This window comes from Scleropages formosus, chromosome 2 (assembly GCF_900964775.1).
Source record: "Scleropages formosus chromosome 2, fSclFor1.1, whole genome shotgun sequence".
NCBI classification, from domain to species: Eukaryota; Metazoa; Chordata; class Actinopteri; order Osteoglossiformes; family Osteoglossidae; genus Scleropages; species Scleropages formosus.
In genome coordinates this window covers 24687312-24709548 of record NC_041807.1, presented here as the reverse complement: position 1 = coordinate 24709548, position 22237 = coordinate 24687312, and the positions used below count along the sequence as shown (strand labels likewise).

Below are 22237 nucleotides of genomic sequence, written 5' to 3'. Positions count from 1 at the left end.
TGTTAATTATAGAGACACAGAGTAGAATAACAGAATGAAGGATGGAATAAATTAAGGCACAGATAGATAACAAATATTCTTTACAGTCTGAACCATGGCGCTGTTCTGGTTGTCATTCAACCCGCAAGCACTCTTTCGTAGAATCAAAACTCACCTACAGTGGAGTACATTCAATGAAGTTAAAATGTGAGCAATGTCAAGGTGCGGAGATGCGTACTGGTTGAAGATGACGACGTGCAACGAAAAGAGCAGGCTATTTGCAAAGGGAAAAGAATTGTGACCAAGGTAAGAAATAAGCTTGGACATTGATAAGAAAACATTACAACAGGTGGTGTGGTGTGGTGTGGTATGGTTGCAGATGCTGAACCAGTTAAATGGCTGGTCTTGTGAGCGAAAGATTAGAGAAGCCGAACTACGACTTAACTTCTGAGATGACATGCTTTACTAATGAGAGCATGTATGAAAAATTTACATTTGAAGTTGTAAACCCACACAAGGGATTTGATGAAATGCATATACTGGATAAGCAGAGTAAATAACGCAATTAGTGGGTCCTGAAATGAATCTGCGTGTTTCTCGTGAGTGGCTACAGTACTTGGACTTGACAGACCACCACCTGTTCACATCAGTACTGAAAATTCTAATCCCTCTGGGTGGACTGAAGTTTCAGAAGTTGTACAGGCCAGCTTTGAATCACTGTAGCATGCATGTCGGTGGAAATGGGGAGTACAGCAACTACGAGTTAGTTTCAGATTTCAGTAAAGAAACCAAACATTTGGTCTGATTCATAACCCTTTCCCCAGGCTTACAACCTGAGGGTTTTTACTCTGCAAGTGAGAATACTGATGGATAAACAGCGGTAAAGATGATCTTCATCTTACTCTCTAAACTGATTTGGACAAAGGTGTCAGTTAAGTAAAGGTTAATAGCGGTGACGTACATACCTCGGAGCGCCGTCAGGAGGGAATATTAAACACGAGTTCCTGCAGTGTGGAGATCGAGCGCGGACGGGCGCCAGGACCCAGCGGGTGCTCCGCCGCCTTCCCTCCCGCCCTCTCTCCGCGTGCTGTTTAAAGGGAGCGTCGGGGCGCCGCTCACATGTTGCCCGCTTCCTGGCAGGAAGAATGGGACTGTTCTCCAGTAGCAGCCACCGCTCTGTCCGCGCTCGAGCCGCCGCAGCTCGCCGCCGCGTCTGCGTGAGCGGCTAACCGTCGCTAGCCGGGCGACCAGCCGCTTCTTGCCCCCTACCACCAGTGTTAAACACACAAGAACAGAAGACGAGGGGTCTCCGTCCATGAGCAAGCATGTTCCGCGCGTTCCTGCAGTTTTTTTTTGGTTCCTTCGTTCTCTCTCTTGGTGAGGATGTGAAGGAGCCGCGCGCATGAGGGAGGTCCTCCGGGGGAGAACGCGCTCAACCCTCCGCCGTGACTCCGCACGGCGCTCCTCGCGGACGAGCCCAGCGCGCTTAACTCCGACTCGCCTGCTTGTTTTCCACCTGTTTGGTTTTTTTCTAGTTCCCCCCTCCCCCCCTCCCCCTTTTTTCCTCCCATTAGATTTTTTTCTTTTTTTTTTTTTTTTTTCTTTTTTTGCCATTATATTATTTGACTAGAATCAAGTTTCTGACGATTCTCGGACTGCGTGTGCCCCGTGCTCTCCATGTGTGGAGTGACATGCGGAGAGCAGTGGAATCGTGCCGGGGGGTCTCTCCTGTGGTCCTGTGCGCCCTCCTGCTGCTCGGGGCCCGCTCCCACTGCCACCCCGCGGAGTCGCTCCCCGGTGAGTCCCAGCAGCGCTGCTCCCCGACACTCCCGGTCATCACCTTCCATCTCTCATCATCGTGTGTTTCACTGTTTTAAATTGTGCTTCCAGTCCCAAACCGCCACCACCAGCGCTTCCATTTCCGCACACGGCGTCCTTCAGCGACCAGCAGTGCCACACAGTCAGTGTCACCGGTGCGAGGAAAGACTTTGGCGGGTAACAACCTGTCAAACAGAAATATTTCCTCTACCACGTTGTACAGCGTACGGATACCAGTAGACTAGCAGCATTCAGTCCGCAAAGCCGGCGTGTCTTAACTTCGATTTCGGGTTACACGTTTAGTCATTGATTTAGGAGGTGTCACTTTTTAAACACACACGACGGTCTGTCTGGGGTCCGGTGCGGCTCTCCTTCTTCTTGCGCTACACACTGTGTATGCGATGCGCACACGGATCATGTGCGTTTCACGCACTGACTCTTGACGGACAGGAGGGGTTCTTTTTTTTGCACGGTTATATAAGTGACACCGCCGATGCTGATGAATGTAACATGCAGCGATTTCCACAGACAGAGTGCTGTGGCTGCGCTGTGGCTGTCGGACCCTGTTTACCGATCATTGATGTGTACGCGGTGGAGCGCTAACGGGAGCGCGCCGCGGCTTCGCACTCGTCTTCGCAGCCGCTCGTCGTGTTTGCAGGGTTGCGAACGGGTTTCCGAGGCTCCCCGTCTCTCTCTGGGAGAACTTGTGAACCGCTTTGCCTTTGTTTTGTCGTTATCGGTTTTGATTTACGAAACATGACCGTAGAAGCAGGTGTTTGGCGCAGTGCTGCTCCAGACAGAATCCCGAGTAGAGAAGGAGGATGATGATGATGCTGCTGAGGGATGAGTACCTCATCGCTCATCCAGGCTGCGCTTCATCATGGGATCTCTTTCGCATGTTGTAAAAGAAGACGGGGGGGGGGTGTCTGAGGAGCTGGGCGTGGGTTCATTTTTGTGATTTGGTGCATTTTATTTTTTGGAGATGTGACCTTGCATGACCACATTCCATCAGTTCTAAACCATGACTGTTAAGGGGGGGGGAATGTCCCGTTTGGTCTTCTTTATTGTTCCTAATTGCTGGAATGACTTGAGCTCCTTGCATCTGAGTATCTCCAAAAGCTTTCTCACTCACTCACTCACTCACTCACTTGGTCTGGGTTTTGCTGCACTGGGTGAGAACTTTGAACAGCTGGGTTTTTTGCATAAAATTTAATGTCATTCAGCCCGAGTCTAAACACTCAATCTTTCTAAGCATTCAGATTTAAAAGATTTTATCTTTAATTTTTTTGTGCTAAATTGGGACAGCAGGTGGCATGTTTAAGAACTTAAACAGCAGTCTTGAACATTCCTTGTTTGAATTGTATCCTTGGTCATGGTAAAGGTCTTGATTAAGCTCATCTAAGACTGTAATTTGCCTTGGGCAAAGATGTCATGTCAATATAGTGACGATGAACTATTGACTTAACAAAGTTCATTTTAATGACTTCTCCAGTGGCTATGATGAGCAGACAAGACCAGACACAATGGAAAAATGTGTTTGGGACAATGTATAATATCTGCATTTCCCTATTAATTTTTGTATCTAAACCATATTACAGATAATTGTGTTTTTCTGACATGGACAAGGAAAGACATGTCCCAGTGCAATACTGTGCCTAAGTCCAGTTTAACTTGACCACTAGAAACATCAAAAAGAAAATCATGATTTTGATAATTGCTGATTATATAGAAGTTTGTCAAGCATTAAATTAGGATTTTATAATTGCTAATGGAACAGCAGCACGCATTGAACAAAAGTGATCGCTCTTATCGGTAGGTTTTTTTTAATGCAGGTGTGATCTTGTAAGGATTCCCCCCCCTCGTTAAGGTGTGCAGTGACTTGATTAGTTCCCTAATTCAAATAATAGTCAGATATGTAGCAGTATTTCATACTCAGGCGATCTGCCCTGTTCCGAGTGCCTTGGTACGTGGGGTGAACGGAACATAATTTAGTGAGTTACCTTAGTTTTGTCGGAGAACTCAAAGGTTCTCAGTGGATGGGGATGTGACCAATTTTACTTCTGGTCCTCCGGAGTTCCGGGTTTATATTGTTGTGGCCTTCCGTCTGGAAGGGGGGGGTCACTTGGAGGGGGGCAGGCATTCTGCAGTTGCATGGTGCATTGCTGCTACTGGGAAGACTTCTGTGTCCAGCCCTTGTGGGCTTCATTAAGCAAGTGATTTTTATGCTTCAGGCGCGAGACGGTGGGAATAGATGGATGGGGGTGAGAGCGGTTATGCACTTGACTGCCTGCACCTCTTCATCCCATACCCTGTGTCGTGTATACAGTAGCCCTGCTATGTGCACCTGCCTCAAGGGCTAGAGCAAGTGGACACAATGAGGTATTGAGTATGGATACTTGTTATCCGCAAGGTTAGCTTTAGAGGTTGACCTTTGACTTGACTGTTTCTGCTGTGTTCCGGCTAGCTTTATTTCCTCCGTTTTTGTAGGAGGCATGCAAGCTGTGCTGTTTCTTAAACTGTAGTTTTTTTGTGTGTGTGTGTATAAAGCTTGCTGTTGCTTCCTATAACAGCTGACAGTTTTTTGTGACCCCAACAATATCAACATGATGAAGCATTAAGTCATACTATGTTTGACAGAGGTGTGTGAATGTTTTTTTAATGTTATAACTGAGCTCACATACTGTTTGCCAGTAGATTTAGTTTAGTCTTTGACTTTATGCAGGAGTAATAGTAAAGAGGTGTCCCATACTACTTTTCAAAGACTTTCCTTCTCTGAGCTTGTGTTGATTTGCTGTTTTAGCTTTATTTCATATTCATTGTTCTCATATTGCTTTTTCAGCACTTATGCTTGGCTGTCAAGGTTCTTCATGTTCTGCGTTAGTGTTGCTGCTGTTCGTTGGTACGCAGCCACCGGGTTTTATTCCTTTTAAGCTGATATTGCGATTGCCTGCATAGACCCGTTTAACATGTATGGTGAATTGCACTGTTCAGATGAACTGTTATCGTTTTTCTGTAGAGGATGACTGCTTTTAAGTCAAAGATCATTTGCAGAACGTATGATCTTAATCAGGACTTCATATAGTATCTAATCGCTTCAAGCTGTGGTAGCTTGTTTTGGCCACTTCCGCCAGCTGCCGAAAGCAATGCTGAATCTGGCATAGGTCAGTAAGAACAATGCTCATCCTAATTCCGACCCTATTGAATCGGTATTGCTCATGGATAGTGACTATTATGGTATTTTCAATAATTGAAACATGGTGTGTGTATACCTTCTGCAACTACAGTTGCACATTGACATCTGTCCTGTATCAGTTCAACACAGTGAAGAAACTGCTGAAGGTCAGTTGACCCTCCAGCTGCAGAAGTAGTGGTCAGTAACAGGATGTGGTTGCAGGACACACGGGACTGTGGAGGGCTGTTTCTCGTACTGGTTTGCCCACCAAAATTCCCCTCCAGGTGGCTCTGACACTGAGGACACCTCTTTACTATAGAAGCAAAGTAGGTGGGTACAGGAGAACAGCAGAAGTGTTTGCACAGCTATTCAAGGGCCACTTGTGGAAGGAGGAGATTTATTATGTATTCTCATGTTTGTCCTTTCTTCCTAGTGGCCCTCCTAATATCGTAGACGGAAGCTAAGTTATGCTAATTCTTCTCAATGATCGAGTGGTTGCAAATTTAATGCAAATAGAAATGCATCCCTGCACCTCTATATTTTCTTTTTTTCAGTGCGTGACTAGAATACAAGACATTAAACCATTTTGTTCATGGCTGGCAGAAATATAAAAAGCAATAGGACACAAGCATTGAGGTTAATGGGATAGATTGATTTTCATTATAAACTATGCATTTGAGATCATTGTGTCATTAGGGTTAGAGCTATAAGAGCACAAATCCTTGCTTTTAGCATTTATATTTCAAAAGTCTGCTTCAAACAGTTATTTGTTTTATGGGGGGGGTACAAATCAAAGATGTCTGGATGAATTCCAGGAAAGACTGATAGGATGCAGGGGCCGGGGGCTCCGCAGTACAAGTTCAAAACCACATGTATGCCTTCAGTGGCTTCTCTTGGCATTATGAACATGATGAGCTGTGGTGATTACACAGCGACAGATAGCTATGCTGCCCCATTAGGGGCCAATCTGTTTCCTTAGATGGATGGGAGCTTCTAAAAATATCACGACATCATTAACAATGTAGCGTCGGTACACGCACGCTGATGGTGAAACAAATACCAGTGCTATTTTTAGCACAGGTCGAGACGATGCCGTAATTGCATTTAGATTAGTTCCAGTTTAGCGCAGACGGGCTTCATGTTACTAAACGGAGCCTGGGCTGAGTGGGCATCCGCTTGGACTTGGCGCGTGTGCCGATGCCAGGCACCAGGTGATGTCGAGCGATATCGGCCGCGGATGCGGTGCGGAGAACTAGCCCTTTTTACTTTCGGACAAGCTGTACGATGCACCAGGTGAGCAGGTGCTCCTGAGTAGTTGGTCAGAGTATTGATTTGTTTTTTAAAGCTTCAGGTTGAACTTGGCGTCACCGGGATGAGTAATGCACTGCGCTTTAGTGCCACAGCTCGTGGTTTCTCTCTGAAAACTGTGCGAATTGATAATGAACCAGTTGGGATGAGGTCTGCGGTCCCTCCCAAGGAATGAGGGTGCAATTTTTTTTTTTTTCTTTGGTGCATGAGGCCAGGTTTGCTGCCTCCTCTTTCCACTCAAGTGCTGCTGAAGATTCAGGGTGTTTCACAGTCACGTGAGCAATCCACAAAAAAGTGGCCATAATCACGAAGATAGCGGTGTCTCTGTCTAAACCTTCGTTTTCCTGCTTTTATGGAACTGCTTAGGATCCTGTAAGTTTATTCCAGGTGTTGGCGTGTTCATAAACGAACCTAGCCGGGTCTCGGACGCCGTTAACGACGAGCTCCCCCTTCTCTACGGTTCTAGCAAACAAATTCAGAACGTTGGAATCCAACGCCAAAAATAAAACGTTAGCTGTGGCGAGTACATGTTTTGAGTACCTGATGTTTTAGCTGCTAATGGCTAAAGTGCTGGTATGCCACAAGAGGGAGTGTTTAGAGGTACTGTGGTTTATTTTACATTTGAAGACAAAAATAATTCAGACCATAGTCTGGCTTCCTTGAAGACAGGGTTTTTTTATTTTTTTATTTTTTAAAAACCTAATGGACACTCCCAGCATTTGGTGTTAAGCTGAGTGTCTCACTGAGCTTTGTGATTCAAAACAGGATAAATTTGACATGTTACATCTGTAGTCTGCTTGTCATCTGCTTTCTGCTTTTGTGGTGTAGTAACATTTTGGAGCTCATTGGTACCGGACTTGAACAAATTTTTTGTGGCCTACAGTGTTGTCCTTTAGTTTTTTCTCCTTGGTTTAAAATGTTGGATAGACAGAGTTCAGATCAGTTTCTCTCCCTCCCTCTCCCCCGCTGCACTGATTTGTATCGATACCCCCTTTGTTTCCCAGGCATAAAATCGCCACATGCCAAGACGTGTTCTGTCACCGAGTTGGGCGTCCAGCTTCGAGGAATCTCCTCATTAAATTCTTGCAACGCTGTTGTCCTTCCACTTTGATGCCTGGAAGATCAGTCCTGCACTCCGGGGGGTACTGGGATGCAGGCCACCATACGCTGCGGGGCTGGGTTTGCTTTACTCCTGGGAACGCCTTCAAACTTTAATGCTGTTTCTACAAACAGCGATGCTGGTTTCCACCGTCCAGGGGTATGGTTTCAGTGATGGGGGTGGGGAAGTGGGGAATTTTTGCTCATTGTGCCGCATAGACAAAACTGATCCTTTATAGGAATGTGACTATGCAACACTACTGTTTAATTGGAATGGTACACTGGTAGCTCTGCACTCAAGTATGAGTATTCCTGAGTAGTACTTGTATGGCATGAAAGCAAGTAACACAAGAGTTCTATATGTCTGCTGATTTAGTTACTAACTTAGCAGGTCGCTTTTCTTCAAAGCGATGTATGCTTGAGAACATAGTGCATCACATCAACAGAGTGGTGGGATGAAGAGATGCAATTCTTCTAGTCTCTAGAATGGCATTCCACGTAGTCAGTTTTATTTTTACTGTTCTTTAATGCTGGAAACTGGCTAACCTGATGGGGGGGGGGGGGAAGAGGAGCTCAGTGCTTGCCACCTGTGGGTTCTGGGCATGTGTTGGTCTGTTGTTGGAGTCCTTCAGTTTCCCTGGCACATAATTTTGAGTTCAATGCATCTTTTGTCATGACAGTTAAATTTCATCCACCTCTCAAACAGCAGGAGAGTGTGCTTTTAAAAGTTAAAACTCTCACTATGAAAGTGATTAACTAGTGATGGATAGCAAGAAAAGTGTGGGAATGGAGGCCTTTCCGTATGGGTGAAGAGCAGTGAGCGTTGTCGGGCCCTGATCGACCACCACCGGGGGCTGCTGTGTCTGCTGTGAGTGTTGTTCTGCCTGCCATATTGTTTGCGACATCAAAAATAATCAGGATTGCTACACCATGAACATGAGGCACATTATGTCTGATGCAGGTGGGCTATTCTTAGCGCAAACCTCACGAAATAGTCTGTGGCTACAATTATTTATTTTTTCCTCCCTCTGAAAATTTTGAAGTATGAATTTATCACCATCCTGCAGTGAAAATGCTTCTTTTGTTCAAGTAGCCAGTTTGCTGACCTGGGCCTTATGTAGCTAGAACTCCTTCCTCCTGCTTGTCATGGGGACATCAGTGTCCAGTAGCACGTCCTCTGTGCTGGAGGATGGAGTGCCTGGGCTTGCAGTCCTTCAGTCATCCTCCTCAGTCAGTTTCCAAAATCCAATTTCCTGACAAATGAGCTGGAAGCATTTTGCTGCCCGACATGAACTGTCAGACAGATGGGCCGAGTGATCTTGCCCTGGGCACCACGAGTCCTGCCACATTCTCCCCCTCCCTGAAAACCCTGAATATGGAGATGCTTCCAAGAGGGTTGGATGGAATGTATGTAGACTAACTTGAGTCTCACCTGATTTACACTATGTAGAGGCTGTCTGTGTCATACCTCTGGGGCTCTGTACATCTACAGTCCACCATGACTAGATCCAGGATGTCTGACTCCCTAAGACGGTGGTGCATTCAGTGTACCAGAGCAGTTTAGGAATTGTCCAAAACTTAAGCAAATCCCCCATGTAAAGAAATGAGACTGCATTTCCTCTCTGCCAGATTGTACTTTCTGCTCTCATCTCCCCTTCCTGTTCAAATGATGTTTGTGGGGGCTTAGTGGTCATTCCTCATGACACATTTCCAAGCTTACTGTGTACATCCCAGAGTAAACGCTTCCACTACTTTCCAAGTAGGGCTGCGAAACGCTGCTGAGCAGAGTATCTGAAGCGCGAGCCGTTGACGGCACGCGCGGCAGACGCTGCTGTATGAACCGTCACTTTTGCCGTCGGAGCAAGCTGATGACAGGTGCAACCTCGGTGCCACATCTAATCTGGGCAATGTGCACACTTGTGTCCCAGGAACTTCATCTCTGATTTTATCATCTGTGCACTCTCCCACTTTTGTCGTGCACTGTCTACAAGCGTTCCATATCCTCTCAGGAACAGATCTGATCTTTTGTTAGTGGTGGAAAGTGCATTTGTAGTGATGGTGCTTTGCACAATTTGTTTTTTTTAAAATGCAAAAAGTGTGTATTTGCACACTTAATGACAAACATTGTGCAACTGCATCTAAGGCCCAAAGTGTTGTTGTTGTTCCACAGTCTGACTTTAGTTTTCTAACCCAACTATAACCTGAACCAGCTTCTGGCATACATTCTGGTAACTGTAAAAATAATAAAAAAAAAAAAAGCCTGTAGCTTTTGTGGGTCATAGAGAGAGAGAGAGTAGCATAACAAATGCATTTGAAAGATGTTTTGAATGTATTATAGTGTGAGTGACAGTGTTCTACTGAGGTATGGCTGAGTGACCCATTGTAAGTAGTGTATCTAGCAGTGTAAGCCACCGTGGTGAATAAGGTGTGTGGGCTGATAAAACTACATAGAGTTCACTGGAAGTTGATTTGGAGAAGTGTCTGCTAAATGTAAAGATTTCACTTTATGGCATCAGTCATCTTGGGGTTTCTCTGAGGATTATTGGCAGTAATACATCTTGTATCCAGTGGTAGTTCTCTTAACATACTTTAATCTCCCTTTTGGGGGGGGGTGTCTTTCTGATCATACAAAAAAAAAAAACATTGCACTAGTACAGCTCCTCAGTTATAGTTACCAAGGTGGTTTTATTCATGTACTCAACTTTTGTGCTGCTAGGGCAAAGGCATACTTGGTGTATTGCTACATAGACCAGGTCAGACAGAAAAGCACTTAGTCCATCTGTAGTGAGTGATTCAGTATCATTGAACAGAGCAACACATCTGTACCGCAGGCTGTGGGATGGAGTTTGACTTGAGATGCTGTATCCGTGTTTTTCGACTGGCGGCATTTTTGACATGCAGTCATTAAAGGAAAATTTAATTAGCTGAGGAAGATTCATCAGCCTAAAGATGGCTTGGGGCCTCGGACATGAAATGGAGCAGAGCAGGAGGGCACACTCGTCCGGGTGTTCCGATTTTTGGAGGTTCTGGCTGCCCCCGCCCCTTGGTGGTGGTCTGCATCCTCCTCTTCTCAATCCTTGAGAAAAGGACTCGGTGCAGCTGTTACTTTTTTAACATGGATATTAATGAGGACAAAGGAAGCCACAGATTCTTAGCATTTTGTTCCTTTTCCTGTTAGAATTAAAGGGTTTCATTGGCAACTTCCAGAAGTGTGTATGGGGGGGGAAATGGAGCTAGTTCATAGTTCTGGGGTGGAGTTGTTGGGCTGAACTGGCCGATTGCACAAGACAGCACTCTGCTCTCTCCAGGATCCCTGAATGCAGCGGAGTGACAGGACTCCACAGTCAGTGGGGGGTCTGCGTGGCCTACCGAAGACAACAGATGGCCAGCAACAGAATATCATTACATTTCCGCCCCGGGCCGCCCTCGCAGCCAAATAAGGCAAGACCCAGGCTTCAGTTGAAATGGAACTCTGACTGTGGTACCTGGGAATGCAGCCTTGAAAAGGGGCCTCACTTGAAAAGGAAACATACATCAGTAGCTTAACTTTTTTCAGTTGTTTCAGGATAGGAATATCACAAGGTGTATAGCATGCTTTGTGTTAAAGTTAAAAATGTAACCCTGCTGTCCTGTGTATGGGCATATGCATGTTCTGGAATCAAGGAGTATTATTTGTATTCAGCTCACACTTCTGTCCAAGGTGACTTGCAATGCTAGATACTTGTAAGAAGCTTAGTTTGGTATCTGCACATACAAACTGAGGACAATCTGGAAAAAAAAATCACTTGAAGCCTGTGTCCTTGGACTGTTGGAGGATACCCATGTGAACACAGAGAACATCAACTCTTCATAGACTGAGCCAAATGTGAACCCACATTTGAACTCCAAGTCCAGAAGGTCCAGTGCTACCAGCTGTAACTATTGAAGATGTGGTCTAAACTACACATTACATCTGAAACATTTTTATGCTTACTGAGCAAAGTGGCCACAGTTAAGGTATAACCTTACTGTCTTTCTGTCATTTGTTGCTAGGAGGGAAAATTTGAGAAGTGACAAGACTCATTGTTCATTAGTGTTAACATCTTTGACAGCTAGTTTGGTTTAAGTTCTGTGTGCTCTTCTGTCCATCAATGTCTAATGTGGTCAAAATGTTTTAGTTTAGTCTCCAGGTTAAGACAATGGGACTGTATCCTATCCATTCCCAGGAGCTGCCTTACTGTTGTACTTTCCTTGATGCTGACTTCTGAAAATGTAGATTCTCCCAGTCATCATGAAGATTCCATTACTTTCAAATGTCTTACCTTAGATGAATCTTGCACAGCGTGGCTACAGTTCTTGTTTTAATAACCTCATCGGTCAAATTCTAAACTTGCTGCTCAATGGCCTTTTCCGCTCAACAGTTCTTGTTTTGCTATATATCCTGCCATTACTGATTTTGGTGTCGTTACATCCCTGTAAATGCTGCAACAACCATGTTACTTGACAAATTTCATAGGGCAGTAATGGGGGCTAAAATCTGCCAAAGTCATAAAAGCAACAAGACTGGCATCAACAGAATCTGCAGATATACGATTTCATCTTGCTCCTGGGGGGAGCGGGGTGTCATCAGAAGGGACATCCATGTCTTAACCAGATAAGACAGACAGGCATCAACTCCAAGCAAATTCTTGTCACACAGCTGCAGCTGAAATGATAGTCTGCTTTTTGACACCCGCTTTCTTTTCTCCAGATAGTTAATTTCCATTTCAGCAACCACTGATTGTTTGACCATTTTGAGGATTTAGGCCATGTTCTGTAAGCTTCGCTTGTACCATGGTTTTGAGAGCAGTGTACTCCTAGGCTGTCAGCAGTGAACCACAGGAGCAAATGTTAGAAATTCTGCATGCACTGGCCCTGGTCCCTCACTCAAATGGCCATATTAGATTTCTTTGACATCCCACATTTCTGTGGGGAAAGAGCAAGATCCTACTGGTAGGAAAACAACCTCTTCATTATGGAATTGATACCAGGAAGCAAACATTTCCATGTTTTGCAGCAATAGCATCGCAGCCCAGGTTGCTCAGCTGTTCTGTTTATATGCGACCCACTTGTTGGCACTGTCACCCTCGCTAATTGGTAATTGGCACCAATCATGGCTACTCAAGGAACCACTTAGTTTTTACTTTATTTCAGCATGCACAGGAGGATGTGAAAATGTACAGCTGATGGCACAGTAGCACAGAACATGGAAACCATGTTCTCACTTACTGCATGGAACAAAATATCTTATTGGTTTTTCCCAGGAGGAGACCAAATGTTGCAGTGATATATTTGTCCTGGGATTTTTTAGCTCTCTTGCTGAATCCATCATCTGGCATCTATAGTGCGTAAGGGGATTGCGGGTGACTGATTCTTGTCTTCCTCTGGTTTGAATGGCAGGGGTTGTGGCCAATGTAAGTTGGCATCTTTTTTTTTTTTAAAATTGTGGCAAGACCCTTCCCCTCAATCAGAGCTTGGAACCCCAACTGGAAGAAAGTGGTTCACTTTGAACTGATGAAAATACTTGTAGACCAGAAGGCTGCATGCCTGATATCTCACCTTTGTGTTAATTGTGTAATGTTACCTTGTAATTTTTAAATGTATACAGCTGTCTCCCCACCTGGAATAAATTATGAAAAGGGGGTTGGCCTATGTTTAAATGACATTTGATTCATGATTGGTCTGGTTTTATAAGTCTTTAACATCCTGTATTAAACAGCTTGCTTGTCAGTTTGAGAACTTAATGTCTAATGAGAAATGTGTGACCAAAGCAAGAATTGCATAAATGCATCTGCTTATTGAAATAAGATACTGAACATAAAAGGGAAGTCCACATTGACTTTTTAAATTAAGGCTTCAGTATAGCAGCAGTCTTAAGCTGCACACTGATAGTTCATCTCATTGCAACACATAGTGCCAACACTAATGTTCTGTGATAATGGATTTCTGCATGGATGATATTGCAGGGCTGTAGCTGGTGCCTTTTTTTAATATTAATAAACATTTTTCAATGGGGAAAAAGCAGCAATTTTTAAAAAAAAAAAAAAAAAGCAGAATAAACTATATCAAGGCATGTTTCATTCTCAAAGCCCTCTAATACAGGTACAGAAATAAAAATGCCATTCTTATTTAGGGGTGAGAGGAGTGAGTTTGTACAAATTTTTATTTTTTTTTTTAAAAATGGAAAGTTCTCTAAGCTGTATAGAGGCAAATGCTCATTGAAAAAGCAAACTATAGCTGTATTAGCATTCAAAATAAACATACTAACCCTTAGTTTGTCTAGAATTTACAGTAACCACTCAACAGGGTTGTGGGTGTCTAGAGCCTGCAAGGCTGGGCGAGTACACCAGAAATGATAGATCCTGCTTATGGCATGCAAATACATCAATAGAACTCCTTCCAGCTGTCTGCAAGACTTCATCTGCTACCCCCCCCCACCAGACTGCTTCCCTTTTCCACATTTGCTTGCTTGGTGGTCCCATGCACAAAAGGTGAAGGTTCTTGGTTCTGGCTCTGTTCTGGTGGAACACCCCCCCAGAACTGCTGAATCTGTCCACAATTAAAGGGTCTTAAAACTCACCTCTTCCAGACTGACTCTGCCCATGATCTCAAGTTCATGTAAGGTGCAAATGTTCATGTCCTATAACTTTAAGATCATGCCCAGATAAACCTTTGCACAGCTACTCCTGTAATGTAACATAAATCGAGGGAAGAAAAAAATATTAGGAAGGTGGTTTAGAATACTCGATATCAGGATAAAGTTTTATGCGGCAACTCATCTGATGAAGATTGGTTCATATGGTGGAAAGAAACTAAATACACAAACTAAAGCTATTTCTTGTGGCTTTTGCAAACAGATTACTTGCTCTTTGTTGTGCTAACCTGTTCTGTTTTTAAACGGTAATTTTAATAAGGGTGGTGTTATTGGTGTCATTCTCTGGAATAGCCTCTGTTACAGTTCGTTATCTGTGCTATGATCCAGCTTAGGACTTATGACCTGAAAGTTGCTGGTTCAAGTCTTACTTTGGTTATAATACAGTTGAGCAAGGTCCTAATCCTCAGCTGGTACAGCAAAAGTACCACATGGAAAAATTTGGTGAAGTACAAGTAGCATAATGAGCTAAACATGGAACTTGTAATATACATGGTGTACAGGTCGTGGTTGTCGTCTTCACGCCATCTTATCAGGTCACCTAAGCTGTGTATCATTCTATTTTCAGAGCTGCTGGATGAGAAATGGGATTTTTGGGAGAGCGTTATCTTGTCTTGCAGGATTTTTGTAGAACATTTGAGGAGATGTTGAACAGCTCAGAGAAGACTGAGAAGGTATTCATTACCTTCTCATAGTTGTGGATTTGGCAGAGGATGGTGGGAAAAGGAGATCATTTGAAACTGCAAAGTGTGCTTAGCATCCCTCTTCCCATAGGGCTTCTACCCCACCCTAGGCCTTCCCGTCACTGGAATCAATGTCTCCATGCCCTTGGAGGAAGCTGATTGGATCTAAAGATTTTAAGTCCTGCATATTTGCCTTGGACTTCAGACAGGCCACAGAGTGCTGCTTTAGAAAAGCTTTGTTGAAAGCTACTTCACAGCTTTGTTCCATTCCATTATACTCTCTCAGCTGCTTCCGCGCTGTATTGATCATTATATAACATTCAAATCCGCCAGGGGCGGGGGTGGGAGACTAGGCCTTTGGGTCAGTAAAACGGTGAAGGAGAAGGCATTTGAAGATGCTGCGTATAGGAAGCGTGACGCTTGCAAGTGTATTTAGGAATTGTGTTTCAGCATGTCTCAACTGGAGAAGTGTATCAAGTTTTGCTGTCGCCCTGCATTCTTTTACAGAAACATTAAAAATGAAATTTGTTGTGTAACTACATATTATGGCAGCGTACTGATCTGATGCACTTATGCAACTTGAAGTCGGATGCGTCTCCCTGCAGTTTTGAAGGGTGATCGATTGAAGCCCGATTTGGTTTTGCGAAAAACACGTCGGTGTTAAACTGAGTGTGATGTCACTGTCTTTGCCTGGCTCAGGTACACAATGAGCTCTGACACGTCGTCAAAGAATCACAAAAGCTCCACAGTCAAAGTGACAAGTCCCGTTGAGCTCTTTAGGAGCCAATTTAAATGCAGAATGCTCCTTTTGTTGTAAGATTGTGCTTACAACGTGTCAGTTTCCATTTAAGAGCGATCTGAAGGGGAAAAAGTACCTCTTTAGTTGACGTCACCCCATTTTTCTCTGCAAGGTGCAGTTAGCGTTGCCGTCTCGTGAAATATGTGTCGGAAAATTATCTAAATATTGATCCCAGGACTTCTTTTTTGTACCGTGTAAGTGGCGTGTCATAACTCCTGTTAATAGTTTTAGCGGTGACACGAGACCTCCTGCCCCATTGCTGTTCCCTCAGCCTGAATGGGTCCCTCCCCTCTCAATAAATCTTCAGTGTAGCCGTGTAATTTACGCACGCTGAATTTCTATAATGGCCGAGACAGGATACAATGCTGTATGCCGTAAATATGCTGCTGCTGATTTGATAAGTAGCTCTCTTTCCTTGAGTGTAGATGCACAGTCTGAAGTGCCTGGCAATTAAGAAGCAAAAGACGCACGACCTGTAATCAAACATTTTGCATATGATTAATCTTGTTAATTAGCCTGTTGAAACTCTGATAGTCCTAATCAGTGAGTGGCCAGACTGGCTTCCCCTATAAATCCATCCTGTTGACTTTGCGATGGCTGCGCTAGCCAGATGCCGCAAATGTAGAACCTAATAGCCCAATTACCGGCCGTGCGTTGCACAGATGTCTTGCGGCGATTACACATTTCAGAGCAGTGTTGTGGGAGATGGAATATGCACACTGAGTTTATTTATTTTTTTTTTTCCCCTCCCATCAATGATCTTATGAAAGAATGGTTATGGTAATTTGTTTTATCGCGCTTCTGTACATAACGAGGTTTAAACACGCGGTCCTGCTTAAATTAAGTCGTCATGCAGTAAAAGATGAGAAGTCGCCGGTCAGAATCTGTAAATTGGCTGATTGGACGTCCCACTGGCGGCCTGGTGGGGTTCCCACCTTTGAGAGGGACTAGTCGGGCATTGGTGAAGGTGTGCCGTCCTATACTTCTAATCCATCATAATTTACCGAGCAGGCAGGTCTAATAAATGCAGGGTTCCGAGCGGGTGTCATTTTCCCTAATGTCAAGGGCTCATGTGCTCTGTGTAATGTAATATACGTGAGCTGAGGCAAGGGCTACTGAGTCATAAATGTATCCATTGATCTTAGTGCAGCTGATGGAGCTGAGGAGGAAAGCATATGAAGCAGCAAATAGTCTTGGGTGGAGGGTACACAACCCATAGTTCTTTGTTGTAGGGCTCTTTCTCTGTGCCCTTCTGGTTCATGCCTTCAGCAGTTTGCTTTGGTGGCTGCTACCACTTGTTTCTTTAGGTGGAGTCTGGGAATGGTGCATTGCCCAGCTGGGCTAGGTGTGTCTGAGCTGTGTCCTCCTAGCCGTGCTTCAGGGATCGCTGCACACGAACCAGGAAATGTGGAAACGCCAGGCCTTGCTGCCCTGCACCTGGCAGTCGAACGCACAAGCAGGTGTCTTGAAAATATTAGTCTCTTCTCCTCTGCGGCAATTTTTTCATTTCGGTTGTTGTCTTCGTCATTGTCAGCAGTAGTGGAGCGAATAGGCATGGGGCATAAGATGTACTGTCTCAGTTCATATCAGCTAGTAGTCAGTTGACTCCATTATTTGATGCGGAGTTCAACAGGGCTGATTCAGTAGTTGACTGTAGAACCTGTATGTGAGAATTTGACTGACTGGGAGGCCTTCTAATGTATGAATGACTATGATGCAAAGCCATGTGAAGAGGCATCACTTGGCCTTTCCTTCCTGTCGCTGAGATTTGGTGTCTGCATCAGTAACCTCCTGTGGGGGGTGTTGCGACCCCTTTGACAAACACCTAGCCGTTTGTGTGATTTGCTCAAGTTACAGCCGGTTCTCTTCACCCAGTAAAGGTAAAGGGTGGAGTGCCTGTGGCACCAAAGTTTTCATGATTGTAGACGACATCCCAGTGTAATTATGAGGAGGGGTGATCTTTAAGAACTAGGTTAACATTATGCTATACTGTGTGCAACCTCTTGTTCTGTTCTTTGAACTTAGTTTTACGTATTGCATAGCTCATTATGCTAGGAGTGCATGGGTTTTTCTTGTCTTTTTTTTTTCTTTTTTCCAGTGGTCTTCTACAGTAATTTCAGCAAATGCTACTTAATGCAAAAGTATTATCCACTGTTAAAGTATCAGCAAAATGTTTGTTTGTTTTTTTTTTTTTTCTTCCCTCTCCCCTGCCCCACTGGATCAAGTCAAACATAGTTTTGAATGTGCCCAAGGAAAAGTGATGACAGCCTGGGAGGTATCTAAGCTTATTCAAAAACTGAGATTGTGCTTACCACATTTCGCCTGCTAGTTAGGGATAAGCCTGGTTTTGTTGAAAACTGTAGAGGCACTGACCAGAATCAGTGTCTAAATCTGCCATACGGAACATCAAGGGCAGCTGCCCATGTCACGGATAGTCTATGCTTTCACATGGTGCTTGAAGACAGAAAAACACTTTTTCTTAAGAAGGCTTCAGCTACATTAAGGTTGGTTTCATTTATTTATTTTCTGCTGTTCCAGTAAATGGAATCTGGAAAAGGTGAACAAAGTGCGTGAGACCGCGGTACGATGATGCCAAATCCTTCTCTCTTCTTCTTGTCGCTGGGCAACTGGACCAGTGCTACAGTATAGCTGCAGGTTGAATCAATTGCATAAAATAGCCTAATTAAACCCCTAAAACTTTTTTTCATAATCGGCAATTTTCTCATATGTTTACTACACTTCGAACAAAATTAATACCTGTATGTCACATTAAAAAGTCAGACAAGCGGTGAAACATGAGTGTTCACAGTATGTTAGTTTTAAGCCCTCGCTGATGTTTTAATGTATGCTTGTCTGTCCTTGAAATTCATCGTCCATAAAGCAAAGGGAAAAATCAACAGTTGGACCTGTAAGCACTTGTAGTTCTTCTATAATCCTGACACTGCTTGTACTGCATGGGCCTTTAGCCTGTCCTCTCATTTATTTATACCACTCTGTTCTGGAACCTATAAATACAACAGCCCGCAGCCATCTGGGCACAGTGCCATTCACAAGGTTACGGTGGCAGTTCCGTTCCACGGTTCCCAACAAATGACCTTCCGGTCCACGGTTCACGCTGCTCTCACCTACCGCTCCTCGTTTTTGTACAGAATTAAAAATTTCTGTCTTGTGCTCATTCATCGTTAGGCAGGCTCTCAAATTTCTATCTTTTCTCTGTAATGTCTTTATGAGGGCAACTGCCAAATTAATGAATAATAATGATGGTAATTACTGCGCCTCCTAATGTGGATTCCATCAAGCTCCAAAACTTGCAACCGGTGTACTCCCCTCTGTCGGCCCACACGGTCTCCAAAGATTATTATAGAGCTCATTAGCTGCAGTGCGTAACACAGTGGTGCTGTTGACTTGGCGAGCTGCTTGTTTATCCAGCTAATCTTTAGCATTGAAAGTACGCCTTCCGAGTCTGTAGTTTTATGGGCTCGCACCGGTGCCTTCCCCATGTCTCCTCATCTCCGAACCTGGCGAGGCCCTGGTAGAACCAAAACTTCCTGTCTGCGGTCATCCTGCGCGCCACAGGGTCACGCTTGACTGCAGCTGTCCGCTCCACTTGAAAGCGGGGGGACTCTTTCAGATTCTTTTCCCTACCCGCAAGCTCTCTTTGGGCTGCCAGTACTTTGGCAACCCTGTGATTACTGAGCATAGGCAATGGTTGTAGTTATCATAAAGGAGCAGAACAGCAGCTGGATCAAACTGAATTTTTTTTTTTTTCCCCCCCTTTTCTTTTAAAGTGGAGGCTTAAATTTGACAGTGCTAATTTCAAAGCAATCATGTGCCACCCCTACGCGCACTTACGAAATTGCGGCTGCACCCCTGTATGAAAAGGCACGTCCGCCTTCCCGGTGGGTGCGGGCAGGCCGGAATCCGAAAATGACACAAAAGAATACGTAATCGGACACCCGTTCGGCTCCCGGCGCCGAAGCGTACGAGTGCGCTGTGTGGGACAGCTCGGTGGAGTTCCCTCCTCTCGAGGTGTTTCGGTGTCATCCTTTTCCCCGGGAGATTGCAAGATTACATGTTGATAAAAACACATGCTACGTGTTTAAAACGCTTTTCCCTTGAAGCGTCACTTTCAGCATGTTGGGAGCTAATTAAACAAATGTAACAAGGTCTACCTAGTAGATTTTACCAAACGTATTTACGGAATGTTTTGGGAGGTTGAGCGGCAGTTGCAATTTGCAGATGCGGCTTGTCTTGATTACATATGTATAGCAGGATATTTATGACTGCTGCTCAGGGTAATTTGCTCAAGTCTATTCATCACGCCAAGGTACTGTGGAGACTTTACAACCTTACAAACGGTGCAGCCATTTGGCCTTCAAAGTAGGCCATCTTTAGCGTTATGTTGCCGAATGCCCTCCGCCGGACGTTCAGAAGAACCTTGTGTTCTTTTGCTTTTCCTGTTGGTCATAATTGTAAACTTTGGTTGGACCAGGAAGGCTCCTCCAGCACAGTTTGCGGTGAGTTGGTTGCAGGGTTTTTAAGCATGACTAACCCCAAAGCTTTCCAGTGGTTATCCATGCCACAATCCCCCATTTATGGCCGGTATCACATGCCTGTCTTGGAGGGAAGTGGAAGTGTTTTATAACCTCTTCCCAGGCCTCTGTAAATCTTTTTACTTGGGGTGGGGATTTCACTTTTCACTTGGTGGCGTGCAGTCTACATGGTCTCAAATTGTAAATATCATTGTAGCCTCTGTAAGACACATAAAATATCCACACATGGGATGCCAATCCCAGAAATAGGAATAAATATCTAATGTGAAACTCTTTTCCTCTCTGTGTGACATTTTGTGTGTAAGAGAAGAATCTTTAGAAGTTCACCAAAAAAGCACGTCTGCTGAGGATTATGAGGAAATGTCAGTAAAGCCGTTGTGGGGGAGCTGTCAGACTCCCAGACACTTTGTGTGGTCTGCTCCAAGGCCTTTGGAAGTCTTCTGTTTGTTATTGTTATAGCCTAAGGACTGAAAAAAAATGCTGCTGTGATCGTTGCTCTGGATTCATTTCGCATCACAAGAAGAATCTTTTTCCACCCCTGTGGGGGGGATACAGGGTGTGAATAGGGGGTTGAAGTTCGGCAACAGTGCCACTGCACAAGCCACATTCTCAGTCAATGCACTGTGTGTGTGTCAAGGATGTAGCATCCTTGCATCTGAAATGAAGTTGTTTTTTTTTTTTTTTTTTTTTTTTTTTTTTTTAGGGGTTACATGTAAAAATGGAAGAGGAAACTTTCTGAAGTCCTATAGGTTGAAGTACTTAATTTAAAAAAAAAAAAAAAAAACCATTACTTTATATGGTTAAATTCTTTGGCCTTGTCCCCCGCACCCCCAAATTGAATCTTTGGTTAGAGCACCTTTCCACTCAGCACTAAATGTAGGTGTACAGAGAAAAAGCAAAACAAAGTTAAATGTGAATCTAAGGCTTATTAGCTTTTATCCCAGGGTTTTATTTCAGCGTGTCTGTATTAAGCTGCTGTAACTAATCTGCATCTGGGAGTCATTGCCACTCAGGTCTGCCCTGGTCATCTGTGGCGCAAATGTCCGTTATCCCATTCAGCTGGATCAGCACTAATTAGTCTATTTTTTCCCCCCACCCCCCTTAACTCCTAAAACTTTTCAAAGAATGAACATCATTGATTCGTTTTCCTCTTGTGAGGAGGTTTTTTTTTTTTTTTTTTTCCTTCTCTCTCTTTTTTCCTTTCCCCGTGCAGTTGAGTTACGATCGCCTTCTAGTTCCTCTGGAGATCACCTGCTTCCCCCGCCCTGTCCTCCTCCTCTTTTCCAGTCTTAGAACTGTGTCACTCTAATTACCCCATGGTGACTGCCCCCTGCTTCCCTGTGCTCTCGCCCCCTTCACACACTCTCTCTGTCCCTGTGGAGACCATCTTGGGCTGGGAATACTGCAAGGCCTCAGAGAAACAGCTTGTTTAATCATCAGGCTCTAAAAATGTGCCTTCAACTTGCTTTACTCTCCCAATATGCTAATCACAGTATCTTTTTTTTTTCTGTCTAGGTACATGATGCTGAGCTCCTCCTTGATTCGTCTAGGGTGGTGTCATCCAGCTCCTTCTGTTTCCTTGACCATTAATCCATTTTTAATAACGCCTCCATGACAAACCCAATTTTAAATCCCCATTTATATCAATTCTTATTGTTTCCCATGCATTCCCCACTATTGACTTGCAATGAAACCTTTGTCCAAGAGGACATATGGCTCTAACTATACTGTAGTAACAATTTTCCCATTTATAGAGCGCACATTATAGATAATTTTAGCAATCAGGTGACCTGAAATATGTCTTTGAACTGTGGGAGGAAGTCAGGTCACCTCATGCAAATTACACACAAATAGAGGTTCAAACCCACAGTTGAAATGTGGAGAACCATCACTGTCTGCTGTCACCTTTCCCATTTACCTTGTAGGCATTGCCATCCTGCACGTGATAACAGCGGACTTCACCTGGGAGGAAGGGAATATTTGTATTTGTTTCTGTGTAAGATTTAGGAGAGTTGCTTCCCTGATGAATTGTATTAACGCGGGGAGTGTTTCCAGGAGACCTGTCCATAGATGGAAGTGAAGCCAGGAAACTGAGGCACACGGAGGAGTTTTTCTGCTAATTATCAGAGAGAAGGTCACCTGGGGATGCCAACCTGA

The 22237-nt window shown here is 44.3% G+C and overlaps 1 protein-coding gene across 1 annotated transcript in view; it reads left to right on the top strand.

Annotated features, from left to right (window-relative positions):
• The first annotated feature begins 1595 nt into the window (after positions 1–1595).
• The window catches only part of LOC108938819 (receptor-type tyrosine-protein phosphatase gamma-like), a 145118-nt gene continuing 124476 nt past the window's right edge, over positions 1596–22237 (top strand). Inside the window, exon 1 of the mRNA XM_018759760.2 lies at positions 1596–1776. Within this exon, the coding sequence (XP_018615276.2) occupies positions 1671–1776 (106 nt within the window). The 5' untranslated portion in view covers positions 1596–1670. The remainder of the gene's footprint in view (positions 1777–22237) is intronic.